The 22,827-nt window shown below is 44.0% G+C and overlaps 1 protein-coding gene across 2 annotated transcripts; it reads left to right on the forward strand.

Annotated features, from left to right (window-relative positions):
- The first annotated feature begins 11,665 nt into the window (after positions 1–11,665).
- On the forward strand, positions 11,666–22,698 carry SUMO2 (small ubiquitin like modifier 2). Of its 2 annotated transcripts, XM_084861623.1 has the most exons (4): positions 11,666–11,858; positions 13,405–13,536; positions 17,841–17,912; positions 22,046–22,698. In XM_084861623.1, the coding sequence occupies exons 1-4, from the start codon at positions 11,838–11,840 to the stop codon at positions 22,106–22,108; spliced, it is 288 nt and encodes a 95-aa protein (XP_084717749.1). In that variant the 5' UTR covers positions 11,666–11,837; the 3' UTR covers positions 22,109–22,698. The 2 variants fall into 2 exon arrangements, with proteins under 2 accessions (XP_084717749.1, XP_084717750.1); XM_084861624.1 differs by lacking the exon at positions 17,841–17,912 and having other exon boundaries at positions 11,667–11,858.
- The last annotated feature ends 129 nt before the right edge of the window (positions 22,699–22,827 follow it).

Here is a 22,827-nt window from a genome sequence, read left to right on the forward strand (position 1 = left end):
TGGGGAAACAGTTCTTTGCCTGAGATGACTCTGAAGGGCCTACTTGAATTGGTGGAAATAAGATGACTTGGAGTGATAAAGGAAAATCTTGTGGCCTCCAATAGTTTGTTCTTTTTTTTTTTTTAATATATTTTATTGATTTTTTACAGAGAGTAAGGGAGAACGATAGAGAGCTAGAAACATCGATGAGAGAGAAACATCGACCAGCTGCCTCTTGCACACCCCCTACCGGGGATGTGCCCGCAACCAATGTACATGGCCTTGACAGAAATCGAACCTGGGACCCTTCAGTCCGCAGACCGACGCTCTACCACTGAGCCAAACCGGTTTCGGCTAGTTTGTTCTTTTGAGGTACAAATCGTTAAGTAAAGGAAGGAAAATCCTGTGGCTATCACAATTTCATCCAAATCCCTCTCTTAAGACAGCCATCTATCCTTAGGATAAAATTCAATGTAATTCTGCCATCGATGTCTTACTGCATTTTCTACATGTTTCATAGTTTACTGATCTGAGTGTTTCTGACACCAATGGTGGGGCTATGAAGTATAATAAATTATGTATTCATGTTCCTTTTTAATTTTTTTAAATTTATTTGATATTTTTTTTAGAGAAATAGGAACAATGATTGGTTGTTCCATTTATTTATGCATTCATTAGTTGATTCTTTTTTTTAAATATATTTTATTGATTTTATACAGAGAGGAAGGGAGAGAGAGAGTTAGAAACATCGATGAGAGAGAGTCATCGATCAGCTCCCTCTTGCACACTCCCCACTGGGGATATGCCCACAACCAAGGTACATGCCCTTGACCGGAATCGAACCCAGGACCTTTCAGTCCGCAGGCCGACGCTCTATCCATTGAGCCACACCGGTCCCGGGAGTTAGTTGATTCTTGTATGTGCCCTGACAGAGGTTCAAACCCCCAATCTTGGCTTATTGGGAGGATGCTCTTACCAAGTAAGCACCCAGCCAGGGCTCTGTCCTCTCCCCCTGCTCTCCCATCACCTAAAACAGAACATACCAATGTGCAAGAGTCAAACCAGAAAGCACTTTGCCACTCCAAAGTCAAACTTAGTCATTCTCAGATCAAGCTAGAGGAACTATGCTACAGTTTGTTTTCTGTAAGGGGCTAAGTGGATGTATTTAATGCATCCTAGTAAAACCAATGCCTCCAGAGAAATAAATACATAATCATTTCAAGATACATAATAATTTTGGTGCCCTCACTGGTTTGGCTTAGTGGATAGAGCGTCAGCCTACGGACTGAAGGGTCCCAGGTTCAATTTCGGCCAAGGGCAAGTATCTTGGTTGCAGGCACATCCCCAGTAGGAGGTGTGCAAGAGGCAGTTGATCAATGTTTCTCATCGATGTTTCTAGCTCTCTATCCCTCTCCCTTCCTCTCTGTAAAAAAGCAATAAAATATATTTATACTTTAAATAATTTTGGAAAGCCGAAACCGGTTTGGCTCAGCAGTAGACCATCGGTCTGCGGACTGAAAGGTCCCAGGTTCAATTCCGGTCAAGGGCATGTACCTTGGTTGCTGGCACATCCCCGGTGGGGGGTGTGCAGGAGGCAGCTGGTCGATGTTTCTCTCTCATCAACGTTTCTAGCTCTCTATCTCTCTCTCTTCCTCTCTGTAGAAAATCAATAAAATATATATTTTTTTAAAAATTTGTAAAAATAATTTTGGAAAAAAATAATTTTGGTAAACAAGGTAGAAATGGATTGTCAAGAGCCACAGAACTATTTATGTATTTTTACCCAATAAGTCCTCTTGAAAGTTTATTTTACAGAATTAAAAAAAAAAGATATGTGAATTTTGGTAAGTGATTTATATTACTTACAAATATATATAAAAGCAAAAAATACATATTACATACATATGTAACAACAAAAATTTCTCAACTCTCACACTATTGGCATTTTGGGCCTGATAATTCTGTTGTGAGAGCTGTCCTAGCATTGCAGGATGTTTAACAGAATCCCTGGCCTCTGCCCACTAAATGCTAGTGATTCTCAACAATTGTGACAACCAAACATATCCCTAGATACTCCCGATGTCCCCTAGGGGGCAAAATCGCCTCTGTTAAGAGCTACTGTCATAGATGTCCCACCACAGAGGAACAGAGGAATGGAGCAGTACAGTGGAATCGTGTTCTTGAACTTAATTCCTTCCAGAAGGTTATTCAAGAAGTGAGTTGTTTGAAAACCGAATCATTTTTCCACATTAGGAAAAATGTAAATTAAATTATTCTGGTCCAGATCCCCAAATGATTCTCTATTGTAACCTTTCATCAAACCACATCCTACTGGCCTTAAAAGAAGAATTTTTCAGATATCACCGCCTCCCGGAAGCTATCACACGGGCTAACTGCTCTGTGCTTATCCAGGCAACAACAGTTTTCTGCCCACTCATTTGCCTGTGATTATGGTTCTGTGAGCACTTTCACACCTTAGCATCATTAACACTGTTGATGGCCTCTTTGTGTTTTAAAATGGCGCTAATCTTCGATTTCTGCCGGCAACAAAAGCATTATCTCCTTCCTTTATTGCCTGAGAGACCCTAAAAGGGATGTTCAGTTGAAAACTGAAGTTTTGGTTAACAACTGAGACATTTTCCTGTGAACAATTTGGTTGAGAACTGAATTGTTTGAGATGGGAGACATTCGGAAAAATGAGGTTTGACTGTAAATATAGTATCAATAAGATATTATTCACCTATTTAGAAGAACAGTGAAGACATAAGAACGTGGAAAAGTTCTTCAAGAAGTTTTAAAATGTTCACCTTTTGCACCCATAATTGTATTTCCAGGAAATAATCATGAGGGACATTATGAATAATCACACACACACACACACACACACACACACACACAAAGGAAATAAACGTCCCACAGCTAGAGAGGCTTATGTAGTCGTTAAAAGGTAACTATAAAAAAAAGAGAAGGTAACTAGCAAAATTTTATAAAGATAAAATTTTGTTTTTAATATATTTTATTGATTTTTCTTACAGAGAGGAAGGGAGAGGGATAGAGAGCTAGAAACCTCGTTGATGAGACAGAAACATCGACCAGCTGCCTCTTGCACACCCCCTACCAGGGATGTGCCCGCAACCAATGTACATGTCCTTGACTGGAATCGAACCTGGGACCTTTCAGTCCGCAGACTGACGCTCTACCGCTGAGCCAAACCAGTTTCGGCTAAAGATAAAATTTTGTTTAAAAGCATCAATTTTGTAAAAAAAATACGTATCAATATTTGTATAGAGAGAATACTGGCAGGAATGAGGAGTGTTATTCTGACAAACAGAAAAAGTTACTCGTTAGCATGTTACCACATCATTTTCCAATTTAAAAGTAAACTGGCTAACCACCTGAAACTAATACAAAGTAATATTGAATATAAACTGCAATTGAAAAAAAAATTAAGCCGAGACTGGTTTGGCTCAATGGATAGAGCGTCGGCTTGGGAACTGAAAGGTCCCGGGTTCGATTCCGGTCAAGGGCATGTACCTTGGTTGCGGGCATATCCCCAGTAGGGGGTGTGCAAGAGGCAGCTGGTTGATGTTTCTCTCTCATCGACGTTTCTAGCTCTCTATCTCTCTCCCTTCCTCTCTGTAAAAAATCAATAAAATATATATTTAAAAAAAGAAAAAAAAAAGAAAAAAAAATTAAGAGTAAACCAAAAATTATGTATTTCTACAATTAGGTAAAGAAATGTATATGTGTAACAGAAAAAGAAAAGAAATGTATGTGTGGATAAAAATTAGAAATTAAAATCGAGAAATAAGTGTTGTGTTGTGGGAATATGAGTGAATTAAAATTTTTTAGGCACAACAGCAAAATACAAACTGTGTTTAATTTGTTTTCATTCGTTTTATGAAATAAACAGACTCTAGTCACTGGGCCATACCTGAACCCAGCAAAGGACAGAGCAATAGGATTGGGGAATTAATGGGGTTAGAAGAACTGGAAATTGTTGTTCAAATGTAGAAGCTGCCGAAGCTGGTTTGGCTCAGTGGATAGAGCATTGGCCTGCAGACTGAAGGATCCTGGGTTCGATTCCGGTCAAGGGCATGTACCTTGGTTGCAGGCACATCCCCAGTGGGAGCTGTGCAGGAGGCAGCTGATGGATGTTTCTAACTCTCTATTCCTTTCCCTTCCTCTCTGTGAAAAATCAATAAAATATATTGGGGGGAAAAAGTAGAAGCTGCATAACAGACGCTCAGGAGCCCTGATGTAGGCTTTTTGGGGGATTCTCATGACAAGTGCTATGTTACTATTGCATCAGTATGTCAATGAACTCTTATTGACCACTGGCTCTCAGGACTTTGTTATTTGCTGAGACTATGAAGATGAAAAGCGAAAATACCTGTCCTCTAAAAGCTTACAGGACCTCCCCTGGCTGGTTTGGCTCAGTGGATAGTGTTGGCCTGTGGACTGAAGGGTTCAATTCCGGTCAGGGGCATGTACCTTGGTTGCCGATACATCCACCGGTGGGAGGTGTGCAGGAGGCAGCTGGTCGATGTTTCTAACTTTATATCCCTCTCCTTTTATCTCTGTAAAAAATCAATAAAATGTATTAAAAAAAAAAAAAAAAAGCTTACAGGACCATTCCCCAAGTATGCTTTGTACAGCATGTATGTTAATATCCAGTTAATGTATGGTTTATTTTTTTATATATATATTTTATTGATTTTGTACAGAGAGGAAGGGAGAGAGTTAGAGAGTTAGAAACATCGATGAGAGAGAGTCATCGATCAGCTGCCTCTTGCACACCCCCTACTGGGGATATGCCCGCAACCAAGGTACATGCCCTTGACCGGAATCGAACCCCGGGGCCCTTCAATCCCCAAGCCGACGCTCTATCCATTGAGCCACACCGGTCTTGACTAATGTATGGTTTAAGTGGAACGGCACTTCCCTATCTTTTACGCGCTAGCTGACACAGAGTGCCATATACCAGGTTCTTGACTATGACTGCTGGCACAGTCTTGGGTCCCACCTTTGCCATGGCCCAAGGAGAGAAAGCCAGAAGGCTTTCCCATCACCATTCTGCCCCCAGAGTTCCTGAGGTGTATTTATTCTTCCCTCCCCTCCCCGCCCCGCGGTCAGTGTTCTTGCCATATTCACAGAGAGTCAAGAACTCAGGTAACCTCAGATCCTGAAGGAAATTTGATGGCATAAACTACTCAGTTTAGTCACCTGTGTTATCATCCAGTTACGTGTTTCTCAAGGGTTTTGGCAAGGATTTAAAGCTCTATATAGACTCCGTGATTCTCATCTTCCTGCACTTTCTAGGAATGATGCTTTTTGATTTGGCATCTGAGCCTGAGGAGAACATTCTGGATTCTTCACCCTATTCTTCTATTTTTTTTTAAAAATATATTTTATTGATTTTTTACAGAGAGGAAAGGAGAGGGATAGTCAGAAACATCGATCAGCTGCCTCCTGCACACCCCCCACTGGGGATGTGCCCGCAACCCAGGTACATGCCCTTGACCGGAATCGAACCTGGGTCCCTTCAGTCAGCATGCCGACGCTCTATCCACTGAGTCAAACTGGTTTCAGCTATTCTTCTATCGATACTTCTAACATCAGTTATTGACACGTAATTAGAAGTCTAGAAAAATTGGGCCACCCTGGCTGGTTTGGCTCAGTGGATAGAGCATCGGCCTGGGGACTGAGGGGTCCTGGGTTGGATTCCAGTCAAGGGCACATGTCCGGGTTGTGGGCTTGATCCCCAGTAAGGGGCGTGCAGAACGCAGCCAACCAAATGATTCTCTCTCATCATTGATGTTTCTATCTCTCCCTTCCTCTCTGAAATCAATAAAAAGTATATATATTTTAAAAGAATAGAAAAATTGGGCCTTTTTGCCCAAGTTCTTAGTTAAGCCCTCACGGTGAAAACTGCTCACTGCTCACTCCCTCCTCACTCTCTCCTTTGCCGGCCCATCAGGATCCAGGAACTGATACCAAGCACTGGAATAAACCTGTGAACAGCACAGACAGGTCCCAGCTTTCTCTGGAACTTCAGTTCTGCTGAGGGAGAGAGCCAAACAAAAATGTAAGTCACAACAACCTGATTGGTGCTCCTGGCCCCAATCTGGGATCTTTGTTGTTGTTAATCCTCACACAAGGGATATTTTTTTTCCCTATTGATTTTTAGATAGAGTGGGAGGGAAAGAAGGGCAGAAAGAGAGAAAGAAACGTTGATGTGAGAGAGACACATCGATTGGTTGCCTCCCGGGCCCCACCAGGGTCTGGGGAGGGATGGGGATCAAACTGAGACGCTCTGGTCTGTGCTCTAACCACTGAGCACACCGCCCAGGGCCTGGGATGTTTTTCCTGCATGTCTTCTCTCTGCATCCTTGCACAGGGCGGGCGCTGGGTGCAGTGCTACGGTAACTAGGCTCAGAGTCAGAAATCTTGATTTCAGCGTGATACTGGCTCCGCCACTTTAAGCTGGGTGAGCAAGTTGTCCAACTTTCCTATGTCTCACTTTCTTCATCTGTAGAATGGGGATAACAGCCACACAGGCTTTGCGAGGATGAAGGGCTTGGCACAGAATCTCCACATAGTACTCACTCAATACCTGCAGCTGCTCTTCCGTATACAGTGTTCCTCTCCCTTTCTTTTCCCAAAGCCCCTTTTCCAGTGCGCCCTCCCCCCGCCTCTATACAAATGACGGAGGGAGCCCTGGCTGGTAGCACAGTTGGTTGGGGTGTTGTCTGGAGGTCAGGGTTGTAGGGTTGATCTCCGATTTGGGCACACACAGGAAGCTAATAGTGAATGCATGACTGAGCGGGACAACAGCCCTGGCTGGTGTGGCTCAGTTGGTTGGAGCATAGTCCAGTATACTGAAAGGTTTTGGGTTCAGTTCCCAGTCAGGGCCTATACCTAGGTCATAGGTTCAGGTTTTTTTTTTTTATATTTTTTTATAATATATTTCATTGATTTTCCACAGAGAGGGATAGAGGGCCAGAAACATATGAGAGAGAAACATCAATCAGCTGCCTCCTGCACACCCCCCACTGGGGATGTGCTCGCAACCAAGGCACATGCCCCGACTGGAATCGAACCCGGGACCCTTAAGTCCACAGGCCTACGCTCCATCCACTGAGCCAAACCGGTTTCAGAAGGTTCAGGTTTGATTCCCTGTTGGGGTCTGGGCACTTACCGAAGGCAACCAATAGATGTTCCTCTCTCTCTTCCTTCTTCTCTCTAAAAGCAATTTATTTATTTATTTATTTTTTAAATGATGGAGGGAGAAACTTGATGTTGGGAAATGTCTATCTTTTCACCATTTTTTTAAAGCTGGACACTGGAAAGAGACTCCCAGTATAGGACTTCAGTAGCTCCCCTACGCTCAGCTCACAGAATCCCAGTTTTCCATTGGAATATGTGTAGCTCACACATTTGAATATGCTTCACTGTGTTTTTTAGGAACTTCTCCATTGCCTGAAGGTGATTGTGTCATTTAGCATAACTTTGGAGAGGGGGGATATTGCCGGACACACCCATCACCCAGAGGCTCAGAACTAAGCAAGCACTGGCTTACAGGAAGTGCCCATCTATCAATGAGGGTAAGTTTAACAGGACATATTCCTCTAGGGTGGATGGTTCCGCCGTCCTACCAGGCTGGGGAGGTGTGTGGTGGCTGCACAAGCCCCAGGTCAGGACAGCAAGGATGGCATCTCTCTTTCCTCCTCTCCAGCACCCGGCCCGGAACCCAGCATGCTCCCTCCCTGGCATCAGAGGAGCTCGCTCAGCACCACCTGCCAGCTGTGTGCCACTGGGTAAGGTACTTCATTCCTTGGAGCCTTAATAGCAAACAAATACTATGCTCGCTTAGAAGGCTCTGTGTGAGCAGGAAATGAGCTCAGAGTAAAGCCCCATGCAGTGCCAGACACATGGCTGTTGGTTCTCTTCCCCTTTCACTTCTGTGTACTTCCTAACCCCGCCCCCATGCCACCAAGTTACATTATTTGAGTCAGGGATGTTGTCTGCCCACTGCCTAGCCCAGGAACTTCCCATAGCGAGTTTCCGTTTATTCATGCAATCAGTGAATCTTTTTTTAAAAATATATTTTGTTGATTTTTTACAGAGAGGCAGGGAGAGGGATAGAGTGTCAGAAACATCGATCAGCTGCCTCCTGCACACCTCCTACTGGGGATGTGCCCGCAACCAAGATACATGCCCTTGACCGGAATTGAACCTGGCATTCTACAGGCCAACACTCTATCCACTGAGCCAAATGGTTAGGACTCAGTGACTCTTTGAGCACCTACAATGGACAAAAGCTTGTAGTGGAGAGAGAGCAGGTTCTTTAAGAACCCAGCTAATTGACTAGAACCAAAGAGGTGGGGGCTTCCAGGAAGAAATGATGAGAGTGAGCTGGAATGGTTAATCTGGATTAGTTTTTTTGTTTGTTTTAGAGAGAGAGAGAGAGAGAGAGAGAGAGAGAGAGAGAGAGATATGGGTTTGTTGTTCCATTTATGTATGTAGTCATTGGTTGATTCCTGTACCTGCCTGACCAGGGATTGACCCCCCAACCTTGATGTATCAAAGATGATGCTCTAAAAAACAAACAAACAAACAAACAAAGATGATGCTCTAACCAACTGATCTACCTGGCCAGGGCTGGGTGAGCTCCTAAAGGGTTTGTGGGTCTTATTCACATTTTGGGACTTTATCCTAGAAGTAGAGGATTGCCACTGAACCAAAATGTGGCAGAAATTTTTTTTGTTTTTATTTTAGAATGGCTTGTGGTTCTCAGATTTTAGTGTGCTTAAGAATCACCAGGGCCGAAAACGGTTTTGCTCAGTAGATAGAGCGTCGACCTGCGGACTGAAAGATCCCGGGTTTGATTCCGGTCAAGGGCATATACCTTGGTTGCGGGCACATCCCCAGTAGGGCGTGTGCAAGAGGCAACTGATTGATATTCCTCTCTCATCGATGTTTCTAGCTTTCTATCCCTCTCTCTTCCTCTCTGTAAAAACTCAATAATATATATATATATATATATATATATATATATATATATATATAAATGAATCACCAGGGGCCGAAACCGGTTTGGCTCAGTGGATAAAGCGTCGGCCTGCAGACTCAGGGTCCCAGGTGCAGGAGGCAGCCAATAAATGATTCTCTCTCTCATTGCTGTTTCTATCTCTCCTTCTCCCTTCTGCTCTGAAATCAATAAGGATATATTAGAAAAAAAACAAAACCACAGCACCCTACTTGATTCTGATTCACTTAAATATTCAGGTACACGCGGAAAACGGTTTGGCTCAGTGGACTGAAAGGTCCTGGGTTCGATTCTGGTCAAGGGCATGTATCTTGGCTGTGGGCACATCCCCTGTAGGGGGTGTGCAAGAGGCAGCTGATCAATGTTTCTAACTCTCTGCCCCTCTCTCTTCCTCTCTGTAAAAAATCAATAAATTAATAAATAAATAAATAAATAAATAAACATTCAGATAGAAGTGGGACTTACCTTAAAACAAAAAGCCCCGTTAGGAGGCTATTGCAGTAGCCCTGGGGAGAGCTGACTTGAACTTGGGCTTTCCCTGCCTCCCCTGCTGCATGGGCCTTCCTCGGCTTGTCTTACAATTAAGGCTTTAAGCCTCCGCTTTCCCATGGAGGACCAGCGGGAAGCCCAGCTAATGCTGCCTCACCCGGGGTTTGGTCAGAGGCCGGAGACAAGGAGACGTAGTTGGTAGTATTAGATTAGAAGGCAGACTACACAGGACTCGGAGGTGGACTGGACGGGGAGTGTGTGAAAGAGAGGAAGGGGCTAGGATGTCCCGTCTAGCATGGAGCCATGTCATATTGGTGTGCCATTCCCTGCACCTGGATGGATAGAGAGGAGCAGGTCAGAGAAGGGAAAGTGAGGAATTCAGTTGAGGTTTGCTGAGTTTGAGGTGCATCTGGGCCATCCAGGCAGAGATGTTCAGAAGTCAGCTGGATCTATAGGTTGGAAGCTTAGAGGAAGATCTGGACTAGAAATTCAGATTTGAGAATTATCAACACATAGATGAGAATGGAGGGGCGAGAACAGGTCTGCATTCTAGACTCTAGAACACAGCCCGAGAACCATTTTAAGGGAAGGGCGGAGGAGGAAAAGGAATGCCAAGGGATCAAGGACGGGCCAGAGTCGGTGCAAAGTCGCAGGGAGGGAGTTCTAGAGGAGTGAGGAGCTGGCAGGCACACTGGACTCAGCCGAGGCGGCCGTGACCTTGTAGGGAGCAGTGTTCCTGGAGCTGCAGGAACCGCCCCAGAGGCAGTGGGCTGAGGAGAGTGGGAGGGGAGGCAGTGGAGATGGCTGGCATGGACAAATTCTTCAAGACGTTAGGCCCAGAACGGAGAGATATATTGGTGGTAACTGACGACAGAAATAGAACCGCATTTTTTAATTTTTCTTATCTTTTAAAGAAATATATTTTATTGATTTTTTTACAGAGAGGAAGGGAGAGAGATAGTTAGAAACATTGATGAAAGAAACATCGACCAGTTGCCTCTTGCACACCCTCCACTGGGGATGTGCCTGCAACCAAAGTACATGTCCTTGACTGGAATCCAACCAGGCACCCTTCAGTCTTAAGACCTACTACGCTCTACCCACTTAGCCAAATCAGTCAGGGCCCGCGTCTTTCTCTATGCAGACGTTGTATCTCAGAAGGAAACACAGGGACAAAGGCCAAAATAAAACCTGCTGAAGGGAATCCATTGCACCGATGCTGGGATTTTTTTTTTTTTTTAATATATTTTTTATTGAGTTTGTACAGAGAGGAAGGGAGAGAGACAGAGAGTTAGAAACATTGATGAGAGTCATCGATCAGCTGCCTCTTGCACATTCCCTACTGGGGATGTGCCCACAACCAAGGTATATGCCCTTGACCGGAATCAAACCCGGGTCCCTTCAGTTCCCAAGCCGATGCTCTATCCATTGAGCCAAACCGGTTTCGGCTGGGATTTGTTCTTACAGCAGGAGGGACCAACCTCCATGCTGTAGCCGGACGGAAGGAGGAAATGGTTGGTCGCACTGGAAACCTGATATGGGACAGGGCTCTCCGGTGGATTCTGTTTCCTCCCGGAGGTTGGGAGCCAGGCCCTGAGTGAGGAGTTTGTAGGATGAACGTGTCCCCTCACTCAGCCAGCCACGCTGTAGGGTCACCAGCGCGGTAGCGGTCCCTGCGCCGAGGCGGGAACTTGGTGGGAAGCGGGTGGAGGCTGAAGCTTTAAAACCCGAAGGACAAGAGGCTGGCTGGGAGGAAGGAGACGTCCCTCTGACCTGAGGAACCCTGCATTTGGGCCAGTGAACGAGGGAGTGTTTTCCCTAGGACCTCGTGCCGGGGCTACGACTCAGGCTCGTCCAGGCCTCGCCCGGCGTGGGTCTCACGTCCAGGCCTCGAGCCTCCTCGTCCTCGAGGAGGACCAGCTGGAAGCCATTTTGATTAAGCTCCACCACCGAAGGACAATACAGCCCCGCCCAGAGCAGGCGCGCCCCCGCGGCGGGCCGGGTGCGCGTGTCCGCGCCTCTTCCCTCCGGCCGGGCAGGCGCCGGGCCCGGGCCGCGGCGGCGCGGGGCGGGGGCGCGGGGCGGTTATGTAAGCGTTGCGCGCTCCCGCGAGGCGGCAGCCAATGGGGAGCCGCGGCGGCTCGTGCTCGCGCACGCAGGGCGGGGGGAGGGAGCGCACGGCGTGCGCGCGCCCTCTCCCTCCTCCACCGCTGCCGCCTCCTTCTTCTGCCGCTCCTGGTGCCGCCTGTGTGCTCGTTTGGTGCGGACCTGGTGCCTCTTTTGTGAAGCGGCAGCTGAGGAGACCCCGGCGCTCGCCATGGCCGACGAAAAGCCCAAGGTGAGTCCGGCGCCGGCCGCCTCGCCTCGCCGCACGGCGGGGTCACGGCGCGGGCTGGTCTCCAGTCCGCGCCGCCGCGGGCTCCCCGCGCCTTCCCGGGCCCCTCACGGGCCGGCCGCGGCTCAGGCCCGGGCGTTCCGCGCCATTTTCCTCCCTCCCCTCTTCCGCCCGCCCGCCCGCGCCGGAGGAGGCTGCGCGGCCTCCCCCGCCCCCGGCCGCCTCGGAGTGCGCGCCGGCGCGAGTGGGGCGGGCGGATCGCGGGCGCCCGCAGGCCAACGGCTGCGAGCGGGGCTCCGGGCGGCGGGCGCGCGGGAGGAGGGGCGTTGGGGCGCGCGGGGTCCCCACCCTCCGCGGACCCCGCGCGGCGCCGAGGCGGGTGCTGCCGCCTCCGCGGCGGCGAGAGTTCCCTCGGCCGGGACTTCCCCGCGGGGATGAGCGGCGCGGGCGGCCGGGGGCCCGGCCTCGGGCCGCGGCGGCGATCAATGGGCGCCGGCGGCTCGGAAGCCGGATGGCGGCCGGCGGTCCTGCGGGGCCGGGGCTCCCGGGGAGCGCGTCCCAGTTCAATGGCCTCGGGCTCCCCCGGGGGGGGAGGGGCAGGGGCTTCTCCTCGGTGTGAAACGGCCCCCAACCTCGGGGGCCATGTGCTTCCGAGAAGTCGGGGTGGGTGTCCGCGCGGAGACTTCGGGCTTAACTTTTTCCGCGGGTTCTGAGCGCCGAGGAGGCTTTTCCCGGGAGGACCCGGCGCACCTTCCACCTTCCACCTGGCGCCCGGGGCTCCCCGTGCGGCTCGGTTCGGTTCAGGACCCCCCCCTCTCACCCACTTCCTTTCTGAAGTGATGGAGGGGCGACGGGATTCTTGGTGCCTGGATCTGGGTGAGCTTCAGGTTCGGTGGGAATCGGCGAGGAAGACCTGGAATAAACTGCATTTGACTCATGTCAACAAAGGGGAGGGGAGCCAGAGGGCCCTCCACCGAAAACAAACAAAATGAAGCTGCAAGCAGAGGCGGACGGTAATGGTGGTTCTGAGTTCCCACCTCCGCTTCGGAGGGAAATCAGGATATTTACTCCTCCGTGAGTTTTGGTAATGGGACTGGAGATTTAAGTCATCAGATTGAGTTTGGTAACTTGAACGAGTTTTGAGTTTGTTCCCCTGCACCTGTACTTTGAAAAGGGAAAGGACGCTCGTTTTTAATTTTTTAAGGGAAAAGGTAGATTTTGAAAGTGACCGGATATGCCCTTTTAGACAATTCAAGAGAGCCCCGGAGTGAATGGAGTGGGGCTCATCTTTAAAAGTCGATTGCTGCCACTGATCGCTCGTCCTGCACGAGGCTTCGTTTCTGTGTCTGTGGCACACAGCTATGCAGTGTCACCTCAGGGTTTCTCATCTTTTCAGATTGATTTCAGCGGCTGGAAACAGCTGTATGCTCTTGTATCATACAGCATGAGAAACCTGTTGATTCCTGAAGCAACTTGGGCTGCAGCTGCTTTAAAAAGGTGTTTGTTTTTTCTCATTTTCCAAATTGTACTTTTATTTTTCTTTCAACAGGAAGGAGTCAAGACTGAGAACAACGATCATATTAATTTGAAGGTGGCGGGGCAGGATGGTTCTGTGGTGCAGTTTAAGATTAAGAGGCATACACCACTTAGTAAACTAATGAAAGCCTATTGTGAACGACAGGTGAGGAACTGGCACGAGCACTTTCACTGAATAAAACTTATTTAAATAAAAAAACAAACCTTATTTTCATGAGAATAGAAAGGAGACTAACATAATAAGTACACTGACTTTGGTAGAATGAATATGCCCTTATGTATGTGACATCAGTTTTATCATACACTTGGACTTGTATGTTGATTCTTCATGAAAACCCTGAGGATGGGTTGGTTAATATGTGACGAGAGTCTGGTCCTGTGCCACAAGTGCATCAAATTATACTCACAACACATGATTTGTTTCCAAGGTGATATAAGAATATAAGGATGAACATAGTAAAATTTCTTGTCAGGCTCTGTTTTCTTCCATTTCAGATTTGTCTTATGTCAAAACTATTTTGACCAGTTTGAAAATGCAATTAAATGTGAGGTGTTTTTTTTTTGGTTTTTTTTTTAAGTGAGTTTAAGGACATTGAAATTTTCCTGAAGCGTGTAAAATGTTAATATTCTCTTTTTTACACTAATAGTGGATGTCAAGAAATTTAACCTGCCCTAGCTGGCTTGTGAACTGAGGTCCCAGGTTCGATTCTGGTCAAGGGCACATGCCCAGGTTGTGGGCTCCATCCCCAGTGGGGACTTGCAGGAGGCAGCTAATCCATGATTCTCTCTCATCATTGATGTTTCTCTCCCTCTCCCTCTCCCTTCCTCTCTGAAATCAATAAAAATACCTTTAAAAAAATGAAGAGGAAGCAGAAATACACAGAGGCTGGGAAGTAAATGTGAGCTGTAAGACAGAGAAGCCTCCCTTCGTGATGAGTAACCGTACAAAGGCATCGTTAGAAAGTGACTTTTGCAAGTATAACAAAAACTCTAGTACCTACATCAGTGACTTGGCAGAAGTATTTTTAAAATTTTTATTTCTTGATTTTAGACAGGAAATGGGGGTAGAGAGAAACAGATACATTGTCCCACTTACATATGCATTTATTGGTTTGGCTCTTGTATGTTCCCTGACCAGGAATTGAACACATAATCTTGGTGTATCAGTGACACTCTTACCAACATCTATCCAGCCAGGTCCCCTGTATACTCTTTATTTGGAGAATTTTGGTGAAATCCCCCTATTAGTTAGTGAATATGTACTTTTTAATTGTGCTAAAGATTTTTTTTTTTTTTTTTTTCTTGCACTGGCACCTTTCATATTTGAACACAAGTTCCCCTTCAGATTACAGGGGAATTTTTAAAGCTAATCACTTTGTAGAAGTTTTATGTTGCCAAACCTTATACAAAACACAAACGCATGCCTAAATTTGCTGGTTTTTAACAAAATTTTCTGTGGATCTTAAGTTTTCTCTACTATTAAATTTTAGCTATTTAACATTGATTTTTTTAGAGAGAGGAAGGGAGAGAGAAATACTGATTTGTTTTTCCACTTATGCATTCATTGGTCAATTTTTGTATATTCTCTGACTGGGGATCCAACCTGCATCCTTGGTGTATAGGGACAATGTTATAACAAACTGAGTAATGGCCAGGGCTAAATTTTAGCTTTTTCATTATTTTTATTTTTTAATTGATTTTAGAGAGTGAGGAAGGGAGAGGCTAGAGAGGTAGAAACATTGCTGAGATACTGCCTCTAGCATGCTCCCTACTGAGGATCGAACCCACAACCTGGGCGTGTTCCTGACTAGAAATCAGACCTCAACCTTTGGTTCATAGGTCAACACTCAACCACCAGGCCACACCGGCCTGGCTGACTCCTTGCTTTTTAATAGCCCATACCTACACTTGGCAGTTGAAAATTCTTGACCATGGATTTCCTATCAAGATTAATTGAATGTGCATATTAACTTTGTAATGAACACATTTGATGATATCTTGAGTCTGGAGTTTCCAGTGGATGTATAATGGGCATCTCAAACGGAACATCCAAAAGAGGACTCTTGATTTTCCTTCTAGAAATCTTCTCTGGTGTCCCCACTAAGTAAATAGCAATATTCAACATTGTTGTGAAAGTCAATACCTTGGGGTCATTATTTATTTTTACTGATTTCAGAGAGGAAGGGAGAGGGACAGAGAGCTAGAAACATTGATGAGAGAAACATCCATCAGCTGCCTCCTGCACACCCCCTACTGGTGATGTGCCAGAAACCAAGATACATGCCCTTGACCAGAATCAAACCTGGGACCCTTCAGTCCATAGGCTGACGCGCTATCCACTGAGCCAAACGGGTTTCGGCAAGTTTGCCTACTTTATGTCAGCCACAAAGTCTTCCCACTGTAGTGTGGATATACCCTACAGATTATTTCATGGAGTGTCAGGTGGTTTCAGAGGGCACAGATTTATTGGATTATTCCAATTCATTTTTGTGAAATGAGAAAATGGACCCAAAGAGATAAGCTCACACAACTAACTCTTCAGGCACAACTCTAAAACTCAGGAGTGAGATTTATTCAGGAGCTCAAGTACTGGTTTAATGTAAATTCCTTGTTTGAATTTACAAGGCTTATGGAACCTTAATGAAAAGTCTTCTGAATTTTCGACTTTCGCTCCATAGCAAAATATTTTGTTGATAAAGAAAAGCATATAGCCCTAGGCAGTTTGGCTCAGTGGATAGAGCATTGGCCTTCGGACTGAAGGGTTCTGGTTTCGATTCTGGTCAAGGGCACATACACAGGTTGTGGGCTTGATCCCCAGTGGGGGCCTGCAGGAGGCAGCCCATCAATGATTCTCATCATTGATGTTTCTATCTGTCCCTCTCCCTTCCCCTCTGAAATTAATGATAATATAAGGGGGGAATAAAAGCATATAAACAGGTGGCAATAAGGGAATACAGTCCTGGCTGGGTGGTTCAGTTGGTTGAAGTATCTTGTCTTACACCCAAAGGTTTTGGGCTCAATCCCTGGTCGGGGCACATATGGATGTTTCACATTGATGTTTCTGACTAAAATCAATAAAAAACATCCTTGGGTGAAGTTTAAAACAAAATAAATATAGTTTGCTTATGTTCTGGCCCTGCCTTTCCCCCCCTTTTATTTTGAATGGCTGTACCATTGTCCTTATATGACCTTACCACTGGCTGTAGTGGAGGAAGAACCCGGCATATAGAAGGTGCTTAATATTTTGTTGAAGCACAGTCTTCAGTGGAGTGTTTTTAAATATGTAAAACTTGGTAATTAATGCTTTGAATTAGTGATTCCTTTTGTAATCGCTAATTAACATGAAAAGTCATGAGGAATTTCACCTACCTGATGAAGGATTGCTTGTAATCTTCAAGACAGGGGCAAGGGCTAGTCTGTAGTGGTATGTGTCTGTAGAGCTTTAAAGAAGAGTATTATGACCTTCATGTTACAGATAGTTTAAAGTCAGATTCAGCAAACCCTTGTTAAGAGAATAGAGGTGTTACATAAGTATTTGATCAGCACTTTGAATATTTTTAGTTCTAAGAACGTGGTTTAATTTTAAATAGATCCCTGGCTACTAGAACTCAGTGAATTGGAGTGTCATCCTATCGCAGGTTCCATTCCCAGTCTAGGGGCCTGTGGGAGGCAGCCTTGTAAGATGTTTCTTTCTCCCTCCCTCCCTCCCTCCCTCCCTCCCTCTCTCTCTCTCTCTCTCTCTCTCTCTCTCTCTTTCTCTCTCTCTCTCTCTCTCTCTCCCTCTCTCCCCCTTCCCCTCCCTCTCCCTTTTTCTTCCTTCCTCTCTAAAAAAAAAAACAACCCCAAAAGTCAATATAAACATACCCTCACGTGAGGATTTAAACTATATTCATTGAAGTATGGTTTTTGTGTAACAATTATAATTTATAGTTTTAGCATCATATTGAGTGGCTTCTTGTAAGATGCTTTCTAGAAAGCTATCAAGTTAATATATTTATACCATACCTTGAAAGATACTGTATTTTTCTATCTTGTCTTCATTTGGCTGCAGTTCTCAACAGCTTTGATGCTTTGCTCCTTCTCCCCCTTTCCCTCTCCTGTTCCAGGATCTCTGGAACATGCGCTGAGGAATATTGCTGTGGGCATCAGTTAACTCAAGTTTCCTTTTAGTATCTTATTTAAATGCACAGTTTAACTCTAGGTCTGATCTATTCAGGGTTGGATTAGCTACGATCTCAAAAGCAGTACAGCTTTTTTTAAAGAAGAACTTTTATTTTTCCAAAGAAAATTAGACATAATTTAAAGAAAGTAAAAGTCATCCCAAGTCTTTTTACTCACAGAAACGTTGGTAGCAAATGTATTCATGTCTCATTTAATACATTTGTGGCTAAATATGCACATAGTTTTATTATTGTTTGCAGTAAGATGCTTTTAAACTCTCTTGTACAGGGTTTGTCAATGAGGCAGATCAGATTCCGATTTGATGGGCAGCCAATCAATGAAACAGACACACCTGCACAGGTAAAAATCTCTGTTAACTAGAAAAAAAAATCAATGTTTTTTTGTAATTTGCTTAACAGCTTTGTTTATTTGTTAACTTTTAGATGTTGAAATATAGTTCTATATCACAATTCAAAGCTATGTAATAGATGATCAAGGGGGAATAGAAAGAAAAAAAAAACAGGAATAGATTGAGGAAATACCACTGGTTTTAAAATATCTGGTTATCACTCAGTAAAACTAATATGTCATTTAGTTTTACTTTAACCCATTTCTTTTAATTGTCCTTTTCTTCAGAATGTTTATTGACTTCAGAGAGTAAGATAGATGGGGAGAAAGATGGAAACATCAATAATGAGAGAGAATCATTGAATCACTGCCTCCTGCTCACCCCACTCTGGGGATCAAGCCGGCAACCACGACATGAGCCCTGACTGGGAATCAAACTGACCTGGTTCATAGGTTGACCCTCAACTACTGAGCCATACCTGTGGGACAACTGCAAGTTTGTTTTTGTTTATTTAATATATTTTATTGATTTTTTTCAGAGAGGAAGAGAGAGGGATATAGAGTTAGAAACATCGATGAGAGAGAATCATCAATCAGCCGCCCTCACCCCTTACTGGGGATGTGCCTGCAATAAGGTGCATGCCCTTGACAGGAATTGAACCTGGGACCTTTCAGTCCACAGGCTAATGCTCTATCCACTTCGCCAAACCGGTTTCGGCTGCAAGTTTCTTGATAGCTTAGTTTGAGAGTGGGGGCTGTTGACAGTAAGTGGCTTGCCAGAGCTCACTGCAAAATCTGATGCTGCCCTGGCCCACGTTGCTCAGTGATCAGTGTTGGTTCGTGAAGGGCCTGCACCTTGGATGCAGGTTCCATCTGGATCCTGGCCCTGTGTGGGATGCAACCAATAGATGGAACAGCTGTTGGTTTCTCTCTCTCTTTCCCCGCCCCCTCCTTCCTCTCCCTCACACTCTTCTTTTCACACTCTCCCCCCTCCCCTAGCTGCTCCCTCCCTCTCCCCCATCTCCTTCCATTCTCTAAGAATCAATGGAAAAAAATGTCCTCAGGTGGGGATTAACAACAAAAAAAGGTGATGCTGTCTGATCCCTTTATCTTTTTACCTATCTTGGTCGGTCACATTGTAAGCTTTTGTTTCTTTTTACCTTTTCAAGTTCCAGTTAAGAATTCCACTTTGGAAATTTAAAGTAGAGTCTGAGTATTTTTGAAAAAATTTTTTTATCACGCCTAAAAACCAGAAAGTGATAAATCTGGTGTGTGTGGCCCTAACCCGATTAGCTCAGCAGATTGTGCCTGCGGACTGAAGGGTCCCAGGTTGAATTCTGGTCAAGGACATTTACCTTGGTTGCAGGCACTTCCCCAGTAAGGGATGTGCAGGAGGCAGCTGATCGATGTTTCTAACTATCCCTCTTCCTTCTCTGAAAAAAATAAATAAAATATATAAAAAAAATATGGTAAGAGTGAAGCAGCACATCAAGATTGTGGCTTCCTTGATAATCTTTTTTTTTTTTTTAAATATATTTTATTGATTTTTCACAGAGATGAAGAGAGAGGGATAGAAAGTTAGGAACATCGATGAGAGAGAATCATCGATCAGCTGCCTCTTGCACACCCCCCACTGGGGATGTGCCCGCAACCAAGGTACATGCCCTTGCCCGGAATCGAACCCGGGACCTTTCAGTCCGCAGGCTGACGCTCTATCCACTGAGCCAAACCGGTCCCGGCCCTTGATAATCTTAAAAACACAAATATCTATGAGTTATACTTGAGGGAAGATTTGAAGAAATTCCATTGGTGAGTCTCTAAGAAGCAATTAGAGTCCATAACCACAAGGTGGAGCTGCATTCTTTTTTTAAATACACATTTTTTTATTGATTTCAGAGAGGAAGCGAGAGAAACATCAATGATGAGAGAGAATCAATCAGCTGCCTCCTGCACACCCCCTACTGAGGATTGCGCCTAAAACATGGGCATGTCCCCTTGACCGAAATCCAACCCTTCGGACCCTTCAGTCCATAGGCTGATGTTCTATCCACTGAACTAAATCGGCTAGGGTGAGCTGAATTCTCTTGATGAAAGAGAAAAAGCTCTTTTATCTTTTAAAAGCATTTAAAGTTTCACTATAAAATTTAAAATGCCAATAGTTTCAGTAGATAGGCTGAAGATGTGTTTGGGTGTGTGTTTTTTTGATTTTGTGGTTTTGTTAGTTTTTGCATCCCAGGGTGGGCCTGAATTGGTGGTTTTAAAAGAATAAAAAGAATTCATTAAGCTAAAGTCTGATGATTAGAATGTGTTTTCTGTTTTGTGAAGCCCTCAGCCCCCACCAGAAAACAGTTCTAAGGCTAGTCTACCATGCTAACTGTAAATACTAACCGGTGAGGAGGATTTGTTCAGGCCTGCATTACAAAATCTTCCAATGAATTTAGAATTGAATTCATTTTAGAATGAAATTGACTTGTTTTAGAATTGTTTTCCCAATATGAAATAGAAGAACTGTAAATCAGAAAGTCTCATCAGCCAGTTTTAATAGCAGTATAATTATGGTGCCCATCATTCTGTTAAATAATTTCTTCAACTCATTTAATTCTCATAACTGAATGCTATGCCTTTTTACAAAGGGAATTGAGACTCAGTTATTAATATTTTAATGCCTTAGCTCTGCTTTGAGTATATTTGAACTTTGTTAGAAACCGTTCCCTTTCTTGTCGTTAGGTGCTCAAGATTGTTTTATTTGCAAAATTACCAGTTTTTAAGGGTAATTGTCAGCATAATAAACTGCTACAAAGGTTATTTACTTTACAGCAGGGGTGGGGAACTACAGCGGGAGAAATCATTCGGTCTGGCCCTGCCACGGTATTAGGGATGAGTTAATTAAATGTTTGACCAAACGGAGGAGGCCCATGTTCAAGTTGATAATTTTGTATGGCCTAAGAATGATGTTATACATATTTAAGTGGCCCTTGGCAGAAAAAAGATTCCCCACTCCTGCAGTTTACAGGTTCTGGTACCTTCCTATTATCAACATGGTTGTTTTGTATATAATGTATGGGTAGTAAACTTGCAAACTTAATTTGTGAATAGCATTTTAAAGTTGAAATTAACTTAAACACAACAACACAAGTTTCTTCTTGCCCGTTCCCTTTCCTTACTGCATAGAGGCAACCACTGTTTTATGCATAGGGAAAGATACGTTCATGTACACACACACTCACATACTTTTAAAAACACAAATGTTACCAAAACAGGTTTGGCTCAGTGGATAGAGCATTGGCCTGTGGACTGAAGGGTCCCAGGTTCGATTCCAGTCACGGGCAAGTACCTTGGTTGTGGGTTCATCCCCAGTGGGGGTGTGCAGGAGGCAGCTGATCTATGTTTCTCTCTATTCTATGTTTCTAGCTCTCTATCTCCCTCCCTTCCTCTATTAAAAAAAAAAAAAAAATCAACAAAAAAATATTTTTTTAAAAACACAAATGTTGCCTAGTTTATAAATGTTTTTGTATTCTAGAGATATTTCTACTTCACATGTAAATCTGCTTTTTCTGTAATAACAGTTATGTGGTATTTCATTGTGAATGTATAGTATTTCTTTGGGTTTCTAATGATACTTAGGTTATTTCCAGTCTTGCTCATCTAAACAACATAGTGAGATTCTTTACAGGCATCACTTTTATTTTCAGTACTCAAAGGAGATGATTTAACTCCTAGACATGTTCAATTTTTAACTTAAAAGCTAAGTTTTCTATAATATTCATTAAAAGAGGATACCAGCCCTAACTGGTTTGGCTCAGGTTCGATTCCGATCAAGGGCATGTATCTTGATTGCCGGCACATCCCCCGTGGGGAGTGTGCAGGAGGCAGTTGATTGATGTTTCTCTCATTGATGTTACTAACTCTATTCCTCTCCCTTCCTTTCTGTAAAAAAAATCAATAAAAATACATTTAAAAAATAAAAAAAGGATACCAAGTGAAAAATTATTTAAAGCTGGGATCTAACTAAGTTAGTGTCTGGGATGTCTAAAATAACCAAAACTAGAATTGGGCACACTTGTGCAGTTTTTCAGGATATTTAGGTCTGATAGTTATAAATTTTAAGAGCTGAATTATCAATGGCTTTTTTTCCTTTATGCCAGTTGGAAATGGAGGATGAAGATACAATTGATGTGTTCCAGCAGCAGACAGGAGGTGTCTACTAAAAAGGGAACCTGCTACTTTACTCCAGAACTCTGTTCCTCCAGACCAAGAAGACATTCTCAATTAGAAAACTGCAATTTGGTTTCAACACATCTGACTACTACAGTATAGTTTTCTCTATTCTTTCATTTCCCCTTCCCCATTCCTTTATTGTACATAAAGTAACTGGTGTATGTGCACAAGCATTTGCATTTTTTTTTTTAACTAAATGGCCAATGGTGTGTTTTGATCTACATCAAATGGAGATGGGACGGGGAAAATACTGGTTCTGTGAAAACACCCCCTTTCTCCATTAGTGGCATGCTCATTCAGCTCTATCTTTATATTCCAGTAAGTTATTTTGCTCTCACTGTTTAACAAAAAAAGAACAACATAAAAATTCTTGCATACCTTGTTTGATTGGAGAATTTTAATGTTTTTCATTTATCATTGTAAAACCAAGGACAATTTTATAACTTTTTTGTACGTAGCTGTTACATGTAGGGCAATCTGTCTTTAAGTAGGGATAAATTACTCTAAAAAATGAATCCTAGATAGTTTTCCCTTCAAGTCAAGTGTCTTGTTGTTTAAATAAACTTCTTGTTTAAAATGAGCTGTTCTCTTTATTCTGAGGATATTAAATAAGAAAATTGAAGTTTAGGAAAAAAATATGAGACCAATAGGCCTGTTAGAAGTAACATTTAAAGGAAGAAATAGAACTTTTTATTTCTGACAGACTAAT

The sequence above is a fragment of the Pipistrellus hanaki genome (genome assembly GCF_964339955.1).
Source record: "Pipistrellus hanaki genome assembly, chromosome: 16".
In the NCBI taxonomy this organism is placed as follows: domain Eukaryota; kingdom Metazoa; phylum Chordata; class Mammalia; order Chiroptera; family Vespertilionidae; genus Pipistrellus; species Pipistrellus hanaki.